General features: G+C 34.5%; 2 protein-coding genes across 2 annotated transcripts in view; one reads left to right on the top strand and one right to left on the bottom strand.

The window, feature by feature from the left end:
- LOC126737850 (zinc finger CCHC domain-containing protein 10-like) overlaps positions 1 to 15,583 on the top strand; it is a 621,641-nt gene that overhangs the window by 33,844 nt on the left and 572,214 nt on the right. The window lies entirely within an intron of this gene.
- On the bottom strand, positions 227 to 12,413 carry LOC126737855 (uncharacterized). Its single transcript, XM_050442927.1, has 4 exons — positions 11,851 to 12,413; positions 7,071 to 7,175; positions 6,485 to 6,643; positions 227 to 356 (listed from the first exon to the last, which is right to left on the bottom strand). The coding sequence occupies exons 1-4, from the start codon at positions 12,226 to 12,228 to the stop codon at positions 309 to 311; spliced, it is 690 nt and encodes a 229-aa protein (XP_050298884.1). The 5' UTR covers positions 12,229 to 12,413; the 3' UTR covers positions 227 to 308.

Here is a 15,583-nt window from a genome sequence, read left to right as displayed (position 1 = left end):
AATAGTTTCTGTGGTAAATATTTCAGGAATAAAATTATTTTTGATATTCGCAAATAAGGGTAACGATATGTAACTTCTGAAACGTTAGCCTAAGACAGCATTAGCAGGTTGTTCGTTGTAATTCCACCAAATTAAAAAAAAAAACATTAGTAAGGATAATAAAAATATTAAAATTAAAAACTTCTTATGTTGCTTAGTGACTTTATTTTTTGAACAATATGCATTGATAACATTGACATTTAAACAAACATCTCAGTGTACTAAATATTGCTAAACATTTGAAAGCTTAATAAAAAATAATTATTGTATTATAAACTGTTTAGTAAGGCTAAGTAAGAATAAGAAGATTGAAGAACCTAAAATTTAAAAAAAATCGGTATTAACATATTTACGCCAAAGAGGTAATATACAGCATCCCAGAATAAAATAATTTATACGGATTTCGCGTTAACTATAGAAAAGTTTTCTTTAAATTTTGGTGCCAAAATATATTATGATCAAAGAGGGTGTTCCACAAGAACACATATATGGAGAGAATACTACTGTTCTTTCTATATGCCTTTGATTTTAATTTTTCGATAAGAAAATGTTCAATACATCAATTTGCTGACGACAATCAAATTTAAAATTCTTTTTCTAAATAATGGAAACCTTAATGAAATTGATCTTATGTTTTCTAAAAAAACTTAGTTTTAAATGAGAGAAAACTGAAATGCTGATATTTTGCTCAGCAATGAATTTTATCTTACAAGGCGCTAATTTCCAAATATCTTCATATAGTATAAAGTTCATAATTGACTCTGACCTAAGTAATAGATCACATAAGTTGACCAAAAACTTCATACTAAATAATAGAAGCAAAGATCTTTTTAGTACTAACATGTAATTAAGATTGTGTAACAGTTTTGTAACTCTAATTGCCAAATGGGCTGTTATGTTGGACCCATCGTGCTCCATCCAGGGTTAAGTCCAATAGCCTTCGAAAAACTTGCCGACTTAAATATCGCTTAGTAAACTATAGAGCATTATATATTAAACAACTCGATATTTGAAATTAGCTGAGATCTTCAGATTCATCCTCCTCCCAATCCCATCGACATTCTAGCGTACTGTATTGCTGGTGTGGAGATGCCAGTGTCGGGTTAAAACAGCAAGCCAATCACAAGCCAAATTTCGCCTTTGTTTAAATACAGTAGCTGTCTGATGAGACAGATAGAGGACACATCAATGTGTGCCTTAGCCTGTCTCATACCAGATGCCTTCATTCATATTCGGAGGGTTCACTTGTCCAGCAGATTCTTCATTGATTCACCAAATTTAAAGATGATTATAGGTTTGCGGGCGTTTCGTAGATTCCTGGGTGTTATTTAGTGTGAAACCCAGTAAAACCTAGACAAGCTGAAACCTGTAACCTAACTTTACCAGCTCAGGTGCCTCACAGTCACTGCTCACCAGAAGGAGAGGATATTCCCGTAAGGCCTGTGACCTGATTTGCATGACCAACCTCACCAACCCGTAGTTCAACAAGGGTATGTAGTCTATGTACAGTTTTCATTGTTTTGAATTGCACCACCAGGTCCAGGGGTGGAAGGCTCAACAGAGTCTTAAGCGGTCTAAGTGGGCCGTTCGTATGGAACCCGATTTGCTAAGCGTTGGACTTTATCCAACTGAGCTTTTTTGCTTTCCCGATAGACGATAGCCCTGTATATGAGAAGAGGTTTGACAATAGATGAGTGGATTCAGTGAAGGATCTTAAGGAACAGACCCGAGGTGCTACCGAAGATCCTCCTGAAGAACCAAAGCGCGCATATAGCCTGCTTAATTCTGATGTCTGCCTAGTCATACCAGGAGAGTTTGGATTCTAAGGTGATGCCCAAAAATCGAACTGTCCTAGAGTATTCCAACTGCTCGCCTCCCGAAGAAATAACAGCTATACTGCTATGCCAAAGTTACGTCTTCTCGTGAACAGTAGAAGCTCTGTTTTTTTGGGGTTGACCGTTAGGCTCTCTGAGAGGCACCATTTGTTCACTATATGTAGCACCCTCAGCATTGGGCTCTGCACTGTGGTGGCGTCTTTTCCCGGGCAAAGAATTACTAAGTCGCCAGCCTAGGCCTTTGTATAAAGGCCGGTCTCAAAGGATAATATACAGTCAATTCTTCAGATCTACCTTTATTTTTACTAAATCAACTATCAAGGCCATTTCCTGCAGCCAATAGTTTTCGTTTTTTGTTACTAACCACTTACTTCTTCATAGAACATTTGTTTTTCTCAACACTTAATTTTCATTGGCACTTACTTTTAGCTTAGATGCTTGATCTTTTTCCATTTCAACTGCATAGTAGGAAAACAACTTAAGCATTGTGAGCACCTTCTTATTATACTTTTGTTATACCTACATAACCCAACAACCGAATCTAACCAAAAATATGTGTCTATATAAAATATTGGAGGGATATTTAAACAGTAATATAAAAGTAAACTATCAGAAAACTGTAATACAAAGGTTACTGTAATATGTTTACCCTTGTTTTTTAATAACTTCTTTTAAGTTCTCAATGTCAAAGAGCCTAACTAAGACTTTCTAAATCCTTTTGGAGCGTTGATGACTCTGTCCCCAGGATTTAAAAGGGTAGAATTCGCCTTTATATCAAAACGTGGTTTCATTTTGTTACTTTCTAGGTGAAGTTTATCCCGTGTCTGTTCAATGATCATTTGAAAACGCTCTTGTAGATAGTCGTACTCCTCAAGGGTTTTAGGCTTTCAATTTTCTTTCTGACTTTGACAGAATTTTACTGAAAATTGGATCCAGAATTAGTGTGATGAACCAGTATTTGGCCTTATTTATGGACTAGATTCTCGAGAGATTACAAAGGCAGATTGGAGAAATATTTCTAACAAATCTTCAGAGCTAAAAGCTTACTGTGCTAAATGGAATTCGTTGGTTTAAGATGAATGGTTAAAAAGAGTCTGGCAGAGCCTCGATGGAAAAGAAAAAACATATCTGACAGTTCCTTGTTCTTCGAAAACGGATCCGAAAAATTCTTAAAGCTGTCTAGAGTGTTTTCACACTAGACGACACGACATCGACACGACAACGATGACGATATATCATGCTGTCATGCTGTGTTACCGTTCAACAATAAGGCGAGAGTTAACTTATATTTGCTATATTGAAGACGCAAAAAAAGAAATAATCAAAGGCAATTATGGGTCCAATAATATATACATCCAATAATAAAAGTGAGATATCTAGAGGGTGCCTATTATACTCTTTTTGAAAAGTTGACTGCTGACCCAAACACCTATTTCCGTATGAGCAAAAATACTTTTGATTACATATTAGAAAATATAATTAATAAGATCAAGAAAGCAAAATACTAGCTTTCGAATGTGCATACCACCTAAAGAAATGTTAGCAGTTACAATTAAGTAAGTTTTTTTAACAATTTTCATAAAAACAAAACAGTTTATTTTAAATTATACTTTAAGTTTTTAGTTAATACAAAAAAGCTTAAATAGCACTAAATGAACAAATATTTTTTTAAAATTCCGAAAGATATTGTTGAAAAAGATCATATGCCGCAGTTTTATCAAATAGTTGTTGATACTTGTTTGTTACATAATTTGTCATGTTTGAGAAGATTGTTCTCGTGGTTGGTGTTCCATATGATTTGTTGGAGAAGGCGATTAATAATACGAAGTTTGAAGCGAATTGTCAGAGTCTAATGAGACCGTTACAGGCGAAGGCATTGGAACAGTAACACACTGCCATTTTGAAGGATTAGCATGCTGCTGTTGAAAATGTGGTTGAATAGGAATACGGCGGCGCCTTTAATTGTTTTTATAGTCGTAAAACTTCCATCTGAAAATCCATTAATTCTGCTTCACTTATATCTCACAGATATGGAACGTGGATAATAGTAGCACTTCTTGGTCGGATCGAGAATGGGAATGGGAACAGCAGGGTTCATTAAACTGTTCTCCTTGTTTTCTGATAGAATTTCTCGTTCTATATCGTCTAATTGCCTTTGGTCGACGTTCACTTGATAGTTGGCAGGTTGATGGAGACAGCTGTGTCTGCGATATTGCTTGTGGGAGCAAAGATGTAGTTGTAACAGATAGCTGCGACTCTGTCAACTCACCTGTGTCATTTTTCTGTGCTATCTTAAGTAAAAACTGAAGATGGTCACTATATATATAATTCTTTTTTGCTCCTTGACCAATTTTTTTTCGTGAAGATCTAAAAAGCTGTCCCTTATATTTGTTCATTTAGCCGAAATAATATATCCTGCCCAAAAAAGACAAATTAATTAATTGAATATGTTTTTTTTTTCAGATATTTAGCTACTAAAGCTACTAATTAGCTACTATTTAGCTACTAATTAAAGAATTGGGATATCTACTTTGAGCAAAAATATAAACTTTGAGTGTAGCCAAATATGGAATATATTCCGATCACAAAAAGGCTGGAACGAAATTGCCGATGAATTCCAAGGAGCCTTCCAGAGCTTCCCAGGTATCTTGGAGCTATCGACAGAAAAACATATTCAATTAATGTTACCACATCATATTTGAAACCATCCATTTTTCTTAGTTTTTGATATACAATTTTTTTATAATAATATATACCTACGCAAAGATGAAATTAATTTAAACAACTGAAAAAATCGTCGATGACACTAGTGGAGTGATTGCTGCTTGGAGACATGTCGTTGCCTGTGAAGACACGACGCCGACGTAACGACACGATATCGGTAGTGTGAAAGCGTGCCAATGAAATTAGTCCTGTTGGTATCGTCTACTATTAGTAGTGTGAAAATGCCCTATGGCGGTGTTGGCCAAGATTATTTTGGGGTTAGTAAGGCCTTGGCAAAAGTGAGAGAAAAGCTATATGATTAAACAGTCATGCAGATGTTGAACGCTGGTACAGACAGTGCGAAGAATGTGTTTCAGCCAAGAGCTCAAGAACTTAAACCAGCGGGAAAATGATCCAGTATATTGTTGGTGCACCCTAAGAATGAATTTCCATCGACATAGCGAGTCATTTTCCTGACACTTGCAACTCCGGAAATCGATTTGCCCTTGTTGCTATGGATTACTTCAGTAAGTGTTTCTAGGTTTATGACACCAATTATTGTAATGGAACTCAGGAATACACTTACGGCAGGAATACCCTTTTATGTTATGAACACACACTTTTTTATTGACATCAGATAACAACTTTCAATAAGAAATGTGGAAAAGAGAATTAAAGGAGAACAAGTGTAAGGACATGGAATTCTAAATTCCCTAATTACACGAAAGATTCGACTATTTTGTGACCGAGACTATTTTTCATTAAATTACACAAATTAATAAAATTAGATGAGAAGCTTGAATTTATTTGGAAAGTTGTCTACATTGTATTCGTCTTTTCAGGGTGCCGTCTTCATCTACAAAGGTTGGCAATAATCTCGGTGAAGATCCGACGGTCTGGGCACTCCGAAACAGAAAGTGAGCATCCATACCTGTCCAGTCTCTAATATTCTTCAGCTAAAAATGCTTGTTTGTATCCATGCCTCTCTTGCCCTCAATGTTCCCTTCCATTATTAACTTTAAGAGCTTATATTTACTTCCACGTATTACATGATCCAGATAGACTCCCTTTCGTTTTTTTTGACGACGTGTATCAATTCTCTCTCGTAGTATTCTTGTCCCAGCACCTCCTAGTTTGTGACATGCGCCATCCAAGGTATCTTGAGAAGTCTACGAAGTATACACATCTCAAGGGATTCTATTCTATTAATGATTCTATTCTGTTAATGACGTTAGCATTTAAGCCTGAGTGCACTTCACAAAACGATATCTAAGAGTCATATTTAGGGTTGCAGGACAGAGTAGAGACCCCGCATCCGGTCAAACGTAGTTCTTGCTTGCTCGATACTGGCTCTAATTTTCACTTCTGGGTTTGGGGTTTTGTTAATCCAGGTCCCCAAATATTTTAATTTTTCCACCTTTTCTATTCGCGTTTTTGATATTATAAGGATTTTTCTTTTAGTGGTATTAATTTTAAGGCCGTAACGATCTCCGACTGCAGTAAGTTGGTTTAGCAAGTGTTGCAGGGCTTCTGAACTATCAGCTATTATCGCGGTATCATCAGCATACCTAAGGTTATTAAGCGTTCTACCGTTGATCTTAATCACTATCATTGATGACAAACACAACCCTGTCAGACATCTTTTTGTATGGTTGATAGTTCAGTTGTTCTATTTTATTACTGCTGTTTGAATGAAATAACTTATTAAAAAACATTTATATTCTGCATTTTCCATTCACAAAAGCTCGGACAACATTTTGTGGTCAAGTGCTCTCACGAATTTCTAATATGTATCAATTTTTGTTACATGCACAAATAATAAGAATAATTGCTACAGAAAAAAGTGTTCCATGCCAACTGTCTTATATCTGTGTATTAAGCAATTATTTAAAAATAAAAATACTTACATTTATAAATACCTTTATAGAAAGGGGTATAATATGACCAGCATAAATAACTAAAGGTTTCTTTGATGCCAACATAAAAGTAATCAACATCTTTTGGAATTCCAAATCACAGTCCATCCATCCTGGTATATTATAAATTGCTCGAAATATTTCTTGACTCTTAAATAAAAAATAAACAGAATAGTTTTTATAACTATATACATAAAAAATAAAAAAAAAATTTCCTATGAATCTGTCATATTATAATTTTTATGCAATGCCACCCTATACATATAACCCCAATATCACTTGTAACTGATAATTATAAATACTTATAATAAGTTACTTATAAGAGATCTCTTGTTATATAATTTTATGTGAGATTTAAAATGAAGAGGAGGAGAAAGGATTGGGAAAGGCGGGATTAAGAAGGATTTTGTTGGGGAAACTGCTTGAAGACGACCAGCTTTTGTGTCGAATGGTATGGGTCAAACAAACATTGCAGTAGCGCCAGATATTTGATTCAACTCTCTATATTTCACTTACTCTATTTAGGTTTGTTATTTTCAGAATAATTAAAAAGGCAAACAATGCAATATTAACATACCTTAAAAGTGATTTCATTTCCAAACCAGCAAAAAATAAATTGTTCAGTCAACATACTAAACAGAAAGAAGAGCAGGTAGAAAAAAGCTGTGGACCCAATATCAATCTAAAACGAAAATAACAAAATAATTATAAAAATTTAATACATTTAAAAATCGAAAAATTACCGCAAGGCATTACAAGGTGGGAAAGAACTTTTCGGCAAGATTCAATAATACGTCAACTTTGTTTCTGAGGGGGACAAATTTTTACACAGAAGACAGCACAACCTTTAACGCTCTAAGTGAAAGTATCATCCCTCCAACTTTTTCCAAATGGAAATGAGGGTTAAACGATTCCTAAAATTCTTTAAAATTACTTTTAATTCCCTATATATTGCTGCGTAATTTTTGAAAATCGATCGACTCTTACAAAACTTGGAGCTTTGAAATGTCAACAATGCGTTTGACGATAAAACCAAAAATTGACTTAATTTAATTTTAATTCAAAACTTACTGTATTAGTAAAAAGGTAAATTTCTTCAGAAAAATGCGTTGTTTTTATTAATTTATAAACAATGTAAGCTAATTTAAGTGAATAAATAGTTCTTGGGTGTGCGCTTCACATTTAGAGTTGTCTGTAAGTTGATTTCTGACTTAAGACCTAAGTATTTAGAATTTGAAAAGTTTTTAGTTTTAAATACCTGATTGCAGAAAGAGGATAAATTATGCAGCTTTTTTCAAAAACAATGAATGGTTTCTGGGAAAATTGTTAGTGAATTGGTGGACAAATTTCGCAAAACGGGTTCTGTTGATAAGGAAAAGAGGCAGCTTTTAACTCCTGCATTAAATGAAGCTACAAAGATAGCAGTTTAGCAAATTGCGATGGACAGTACACTAACTACAAGAAAATTGGCTGTTCCCATGTGCGTAACTTGTACCAGTAGCCAACTAATATTTAAAAAATACAAAATATATTTTTATTAAATTCAGTTAATTGAAAAGCCAAATGAAGATTACTTTGATCGCCGCTTGCAAACGAGCGATTGATAGTAATTTCGTATTTAATTTTTGTTTCTCGGATAAGGTAGTTTTTTGAATGGTTTATTGATTCATCACAATTGTCGTTATCGGGCTGACAGATAAGTACACAACATCCCCATAATTTGAATGTATGAGCTGGTAGGTATAGAAATTCCATTGTAGATCCTTTTTTTCCTTACTGGGAATTCAACAGGAGATATGTACTTGTCATGTAAATGTCATCGACCCAGCTTCTTTTCCCAGATTCGGGTCAGTGACCCCATCAGTCACTAGAGTTTATTTATTTATTTATTTCAATATACGGCAGAGCCAGTTTACAAAAACAAAATAGATAATACAAAATACTAGACAATATAGCAATATAAATACAATACTAGAATTACAAAAAAAATATATATATACCAAGATAAAACCTCTGAAAAAACAGTCATCAACAGGGCTAAAAACTTAGCACTATCCAAGGAACGTAGGTTAAAGTGTAAGATTATTTATTTTTGATTTGAATGACCGTAAGCCGCCGGAAAATGGATCCAAACTATTTTCATTAAAGAAACGCAAAGTCCTAGTCAGTGGAGAAAAAAACCCATAGTTGGCCGAATGAAAGGGTAAACGAAACATAGAAGAGTTGATCCTTCTTTGATAGGTGTTAAAAGGAATTGCTTCCAAGATGGTAGGACAATGATATAAACCATTTAAGATCTTATAAAACGTTAAAGCATCAGAATAATGTCGTCTGACTTCAAGATTAGGAATATTAAATTGGACACTGGTAGCATTATAGTCGATGTAATAATTACGAAAAATATTAACTTCAGCTCTATAAGCAAGGGATCTTAAGAATCTTCTTTGTAAAGCCTCAAGGTGTTCAATATGAGAATCATAATAAGGGGACCAAATTACAGACGCATACTCAAGCAAGGAACGTACCAAAGAGTAATAAAGTAATTTGAAACAATAAGGTGAAAGATGTACACTATTTCTAGTGATAAAACCAAGACTACGCATACTCCTGTTAATAATATCCAAAATGTGCGGCAAAAAAGTTAGCTTGGTATCAAAAAGAACACCTAAATCTTTAACTGTATCAACTGACTTGAGTTCGTTATTGTTGATTGTGTATTGATAATTAATAATTTTATTAGAACGACCAAACAAAATACATACACACTTCTTTACATTCAGTTCCAGACTATTGCTATTACGCCACTCAGCAATACTATTTAAATCCAATTGAAGTAGCTCAGCATCAAGATATGACTCTGGCTTTATACAGTTTAAAATCATCAGCAAAAGCAAGATGTTTTGAATAAACAATTACATCACTCAAATCTCTTATGAACAAGTTAAAAAAGACCGGTCCAATATGCGAACCTTGAGGCACGCCTGAAGATACTTCAATACCATTAGAAATATAATTACTTATCCTGACCAACTGTGTGCGACCAGTCAAAAAACTGTGACAAAACTCGACCAAAGTCCTACCAAGGCCCATAGCCCCAAACTTCTGAACCAGATGTTCATGACCAACCCTATCAAAGGCCTTCGAGAAGTCTGTGTACACACTATCGACCTGTACAGACCTCTCAAAAGCACCAATCAAATCATACTGGTAAGTCAACAGGTTAGTCACCGTAGATCTCCCTGACAAAAACCATGCTGATGATCACTAAGCAATCGCCTACAGTGCCACGAAAATCGCACAGAAAACAACCTGTCAAACAGCTTAGGAACTACAGACTAAATACACACACCTCTATAGTTACAAACATCAGTTCTATCCCCATTTTTATGAATTGGCGTTAAAAAGCTTACCTTCCAATAATCAGGAAATTTGCCTGATGTCAAGCAAAGATTGAAAAGGTGATGCAGAGACTTACTCAGAGTGCACACACAGTTTTTAAGAAAAACAGATGGGATACCATCAGGGCCAAAAGAATGTTTGTTCGGAAGGCGTAAGATTTCATCAAATATGTCCAATAAAGAAAAAGAGATGCGATTTAAATCCAGACTGTAATCAAATTTATAGTCAGGAGCCTTGCGGACAGGTTGCCTGTATGTAGTTTCAAAATACCTAGCAAATAAGTTTACAATATCTTGACCTTTACCAGCAACCTCGGCTTCCATATGCAGGCTATTGGGGTATGAATCAGACCTACGTAATCTATTGATGTGTTTCCAAAATGAAGAAGGATCATGAGAAATTTCAGTATTTAATCTTTCAATATATGACCTAAAACAGTCATCACGAAGAGTTTTACATTTATTCCTCAAATTTGAAAAATTAACATAATCCATGGGATTCTTACTATTTTTGAATTTTGTGTGAGCAATCTTTTTTTGAATAACAAGATTCTGTAATTTTCTACTAAACCAAGTGGGAAAGTAGATGATTTAAAATGTTTAATTGAAACAAACATCTCAATAGCAAAATAGAGAGCATTGTAAAAAATATCAATGCATTTATTAATATCCTTCTGATTAAAAGCAGTATCCCAATTCATGCAAGCTCACAGTTTACAAAATCATAATAATAAACATCATACTTAAGACTAAAATCACAATTAATAGGAATACTTATTTCATAAGCAGGATGGTGGTTTGATGCCGGTGATAAATTTTCAGTAGCATATATGACTTTAACATTTGACAAACTTGAGAAAAACAGATCAAGAAATGTACCAAACAAATTTGGCAAGCCGTTCACCTGCTTAAGATTAAGATAGTTACAACAACTACATAGCACATTTGCAGATGTTATAGACTCAGCCGTCTCAACATGCAGTCCGTTCACAGAGTTCCTCCATACCGCATGTGGCAGATTAAAATCACCACAAAATAGAATATCACAACTAGTATGAACACTCACAAGATCCATGGATGTAGAGGCAAATTCCTCATAAATTGATAAAGGAGAAGCAGGAGGGATGTAGACAGCCCCAAAAATGATATTCTTGTCACTGCATGATACAAGCACAAAGATGTGTTCCAGGGTTGAATCACTGGTCTGTAATAACCTGGCTTTAAAACATTTTCGAACAGCAATCAAAGTGCCACCACCCCTTTGCCTCCCTGTATTTGTGTAACTTCGATCCTGACGGAAAATATTGAAGTCAGTGAACCTTTACTCCGAGTCTAGAAAATCTTCATTAAGCCAAGACTCCACCAAAATTACAACATCATATATGCAACTGTTGACAGCATTCCGCAGATCAGCTATTTTAGTTCGCAAACCACCTGCATTATGAAAGTATACATTTAGTTTTTTGGAGTCTGGTTAATAACATTATTCCTCTTTTGTTGGACCACTTTAGGAATGCCATTAAAATATTGTATGCATAAGTTCTGTTCTGTACGTGAGCGCAAAGTAAGTTCTTCATAAGCATTTTTTACTTGCTTACGTTGAATAGGTGTTAGGTCAGCTTTTGTTTTTATTTTAATTTGAAAATTATCAAGTGATTTACGATTTTTTAAAACAGAGGATGCCAGCTCACTATTAGGGAAAATCACAATTAAAGGTCTCAATTTGTCTTTGTTCAATTTGCCTAGACGATAGGCTTTAAAACTTGGACAGGTAATATTTAGTCTTAGAAAGCACTCAGTTACATACTTCTTGTCGTGATCTAAACGAACTTTAGATTCTTCGGCATTACTCTCAGAGACATCATAAAAAATAACATTCTTGGATCTGGAAGCTCTTTCGTGCATTTCCTCGTAAATCTCTGTAGGGGTCTGCTCAGCAGCCATGTTAGTCTTACTTACCCCCTGAGATTTTAATTGATCCAACTCATACTTAAGGTCTTGGACCTCAGATTTAAGCTCAGATACCACTGAGCCAAGGTCGCCTGTCTGAATAGCCTTAATTTCATCCAACAGACATGTCAGCTTAGTGTTCTGATCGTTAATAGCAATAAAAATATTTAATATGATCAAAACAACATCCGACATCTCAATATTCTGTTTGTTTACTAGACGATCTTGAATTTTCTCTCCTAACCTCGAAAAGTCGTCAGCTGTTTCAGCGAATTGATCCTGTGCACTGTTCGAAGCATACGGCTGCGAAACACGTTTACGGGCTGTAACGAAATCGCTGTTGGTGATCGCAGGCGACGGCAACAAGTCGGACTGATGACCAGACATTACTCGACCCGACAAAGATGCCTGCTGATCTTGAACCTGATCCGGGTCACTCAACAGATTGGATGGCGCCAACGATGCACGGCACCTAACCTTAACGGCGGCACATTTTTCACAACACCAATTGTGTGAACCAGTTTTCCTAGCTTGTGCGACAACTTTATTAAAACTGGAAACCGAAAGGCCCTTGCAGCCCCTATGGAACCAAGAATTACACAAACTACACTCAACTGAACTAGAGTTTGATGAAAACCCACGACGACATTTACAACAACTACTCACGTCGGCCATCTTGGTGTCGAATAAGTTAGCCCCTTGCATTTTTTTTATGGGGCACGTAAAAATCAAAGCTTACAAGTACTTCACCTGACACAATGGTAGTTCTAGAAACATGAATCCATGACGTATATCGCGATGTGACTTCGCAAATATTCCACAATGAACAACAACGGTATGGAACCAACTATATGGAAGTTAGCGGGTAGCAGTTTTAACATTTACTTGACTAATACTATGAGTTCTGGAGTAAATCTAAAAATAGACCAATTAGTGCATTTTTCGTCAATCGTGCTGTTGGTATTTCAAAGCTGCATATTTTGCAAAAATGATCCATCGAATTTTAAAAACTAAGCCACAGCGAATAGGAAATTGTCTCCCTCAGAAACAAACTTTTTTAACGTATTTTTTAATCTTGCCGATAAGTTTTTTTCGACCCTCTAATGCCTTGCGATACGTTTTCGATGGGCCACCCTGTATGTATAATAATAAGATATGTGGATCTTGAGACCCTGGTAAAAACTTCATAAATTGAGATCTACGAAATAATATAGATATATTTTTTATTACAAATAAAAGTCGTATAGTCGTATATTTTAAACTTAAAGGTACCCCGTGTTTTGTTCGATAGCATAGCAAAAAAATATAGTAACCATTTTTGTGTGGAACACTTGTCAATTACTGTGTCACATCATATAGTGTGGATGTAGTCTTTTTATCTCTGATCATTTGATTTCTTTTCAGTGACCTAGAATAAGGAGCCAGCAGAGAAGCGCTAAATATTATAAGCATTTAGAGATCGACATATTTACACTTTAAACTCGATAAAAAACAATTGTATGCACAGATATAGCAAAATTTCGTCTTGGGGGCTTATTTGATATCGGCCAAACTTGAATTTCTCTTAAACCAATTTTTATCGTGAACTTATATCGTGACTGCAATAGGATCGGGTTTTTAGCCGAATTTCGATTTTACCTGTAGAAGAGGTGAAGGGCGCCTCAACTCGAAGCAGAGAGTGGCACCCAACTAAAGGAATTAAAATAAAATTGCTTTTAAATTATCTGCTGATAAAGCTTTAAAGAAAAAAAAAACATTTCGAAATAAATTGGGATATCTAGACAAATAAATTAACATCTAACCGTAACTGAACATCATTGAATCAGTTACATTGTATCTTTCTTGACCAAATTGGAGCCATAAGCGTTGAGATAAAATACATTGCGTTATTTTAGTTCTTGTATGGATGTAGGGAATAGCAAAATTTAAAGTTGATAAGAGATCTGAAGTATCAATTTGATTGTTGAACTCCCACAAACAGCAGATTGGTGAAACGACACGACAGATTCATTGAAACCAATAACTGCTGACTGAATCCCCTGTCAGGATAGGTACCATCAATCTTAAAACTAACATATTTGTAAGATTTTCGTTAAACTGATTCGACGCTGTTAACATGCACTGCATAATTCAAAAATCAAAATAAATATGCATACAGTAGTCGTAATTTTACGTTAAACAAAATTCTTGTGCTTAAAGCATTAGAAAATAGTTCTGTTGATCTTATAATTTATAATGAAGGTCCCAAAATCTAACCAAAGTTAATTTCAACTTTATTAAATATTATAAATTGACATCTTACATTTCTGAAGGTGGTGCAGTGGGAGTCAATCAATCAATGAATCAATGCTTTATTGTCAAGAAATTGTTACAATTTGTAGACAAACCTGTTAAACAAAAAAGACACAAAAATACAAACAAAACACAATTAAAGAAAAGAAAAACAAAACAAAATTTTAAAAAAATAAAGAAATAAATAGAATAGAATATCTACAATATATACAGATTAATAAAATTTAAAAATTGTAAGTAGTCAAAAAAATTATTATAAAATATACAATTTAATGTATACAATGTCAAAAAAAATCATTAAAAAATCTCTCTATGTTAAAAAAAAATGTAAAAAATGTTTAAAAAAGTAAAAAATTATAAAAAATCCTAAAATAGCTACACAAAGCATTATACTTAAACATGTACGGATAGTAAAAATACATAATCAGCTAGAGCGAAATTACAAATTAATTATTACAAAAAAAAAATCTTTAACTGTGTAAAAAGCTCTCTCCAGTAAGAATGCTTTTAATGCTTTACGAAATGCAAAAAAAGATGTGATGGATTTAATTTTCAATGACAGATGATTGTGCATTTTTTTTGCATTATATAATATGGAACTTTTGACCAACTCTGAATGTGAGGTAGGCAGGTATAGATCATGTTCCGTGTTTCTAAGTGGATAACTATGGGAAGGCCTATCAGATGCTGAACCGTGTTTGCGTATTAGACAAACGGACTCAAATATGAATAAAGATGGAAGAGTTAATATTTGAAATTTTTTGAAGAAATGGTGGCAATGACTTCTGTATTTAAGTCTCAGTGTATAACGTAAAGCTCTCTTTTGTAGTCTAAAAATACGGTCAAATTGAGTTGCAGTACATGTACCCCAGAATAGAAGGGCGTATCGAAGGTGCGATTCAAAAAGGGCAAAATAAACTGTTCTAGAAGAAGACAGGCTAAGCTCCTTAGATATTGATCTTAACGCAAAACAAGCGGAACTTAATTTTCTTGATAAAGAGTGTGTCCCATTTTAACGAGTTGTCAACAGTAAGCCCTAAAAACTTTACAGAATCAACTTAGTCAATTGTTGCGTTACCAAGTACAAAAGATTGCAAGGTATTTTTATAGGACAACATTTTAGTTTTGAAAATGTTGAGACAAAGAAGATTAGAGTCGCACCATGATTTGATAGTAGTTAAATCACTTGATACGGTTTTATGAAGTGTAGAAATATCCGGATTACTCCAGCTAAAACTAGTATCATCAGCAAATAGACAGACTTTACCGTTAATATTTAGATTAGCAATGTCATTGATGAAGATAAGAAACAAAATAGGGCCAAGTACGGAACCTTGAAGCACTCCACTTTGTATTGGCTTGCAAGAAGACATAGTCGAATCAATTCTCACAGCTTGACTTCTGTTATTGAGATACGACTTAAACCATTCAAAAGGCGCTCCTCTGAACC

This window comes from Anthonomus grandis, chromosome 6 (assembly GCF_022605725.1).
Source record: "Anthonomus grandis grandis chromosome 6, icAntGran1.3, whole genome shotgun sequence".
In the NCBI taxonomy this organism is placed as follows: Eukaryota; Metazoa; Arthropoda; class Insecta; order Coleoptera; family Curculionidae; genus Anthonomus; species Anthonomus grandis.
The sequence above is the reverse complement of the archived record's forward strand: the minus strand, read 5'-3'. Positions and strand labels throughout refer to the sequence as shown.

Bases quoted from the DNA above. Each gene is read 5' to 3' on its own strand.
- LOC126737855 (XM_050442927.1), bottom strand. From the start codon at position 12,228: ATGTCTGGTCATCAGTCCGACTTGTTGCCGTCGCCTGCGATCACCAAC. The intron at 7,176-11,850 runs GTAAGTAAGACT...TTTTCGTTTTAG, and splicing joins ATCAATTAAAATCTCAGGGG to ATTGATATTGGGTCCACAGC. The intron at 6,644-7,070 runs GTATGTTAATAT...TTTTTATTTAAG, and splicing joins GAAATGAAATCACTTTTAAG to AGTCAAGAAATATTTCGAGC.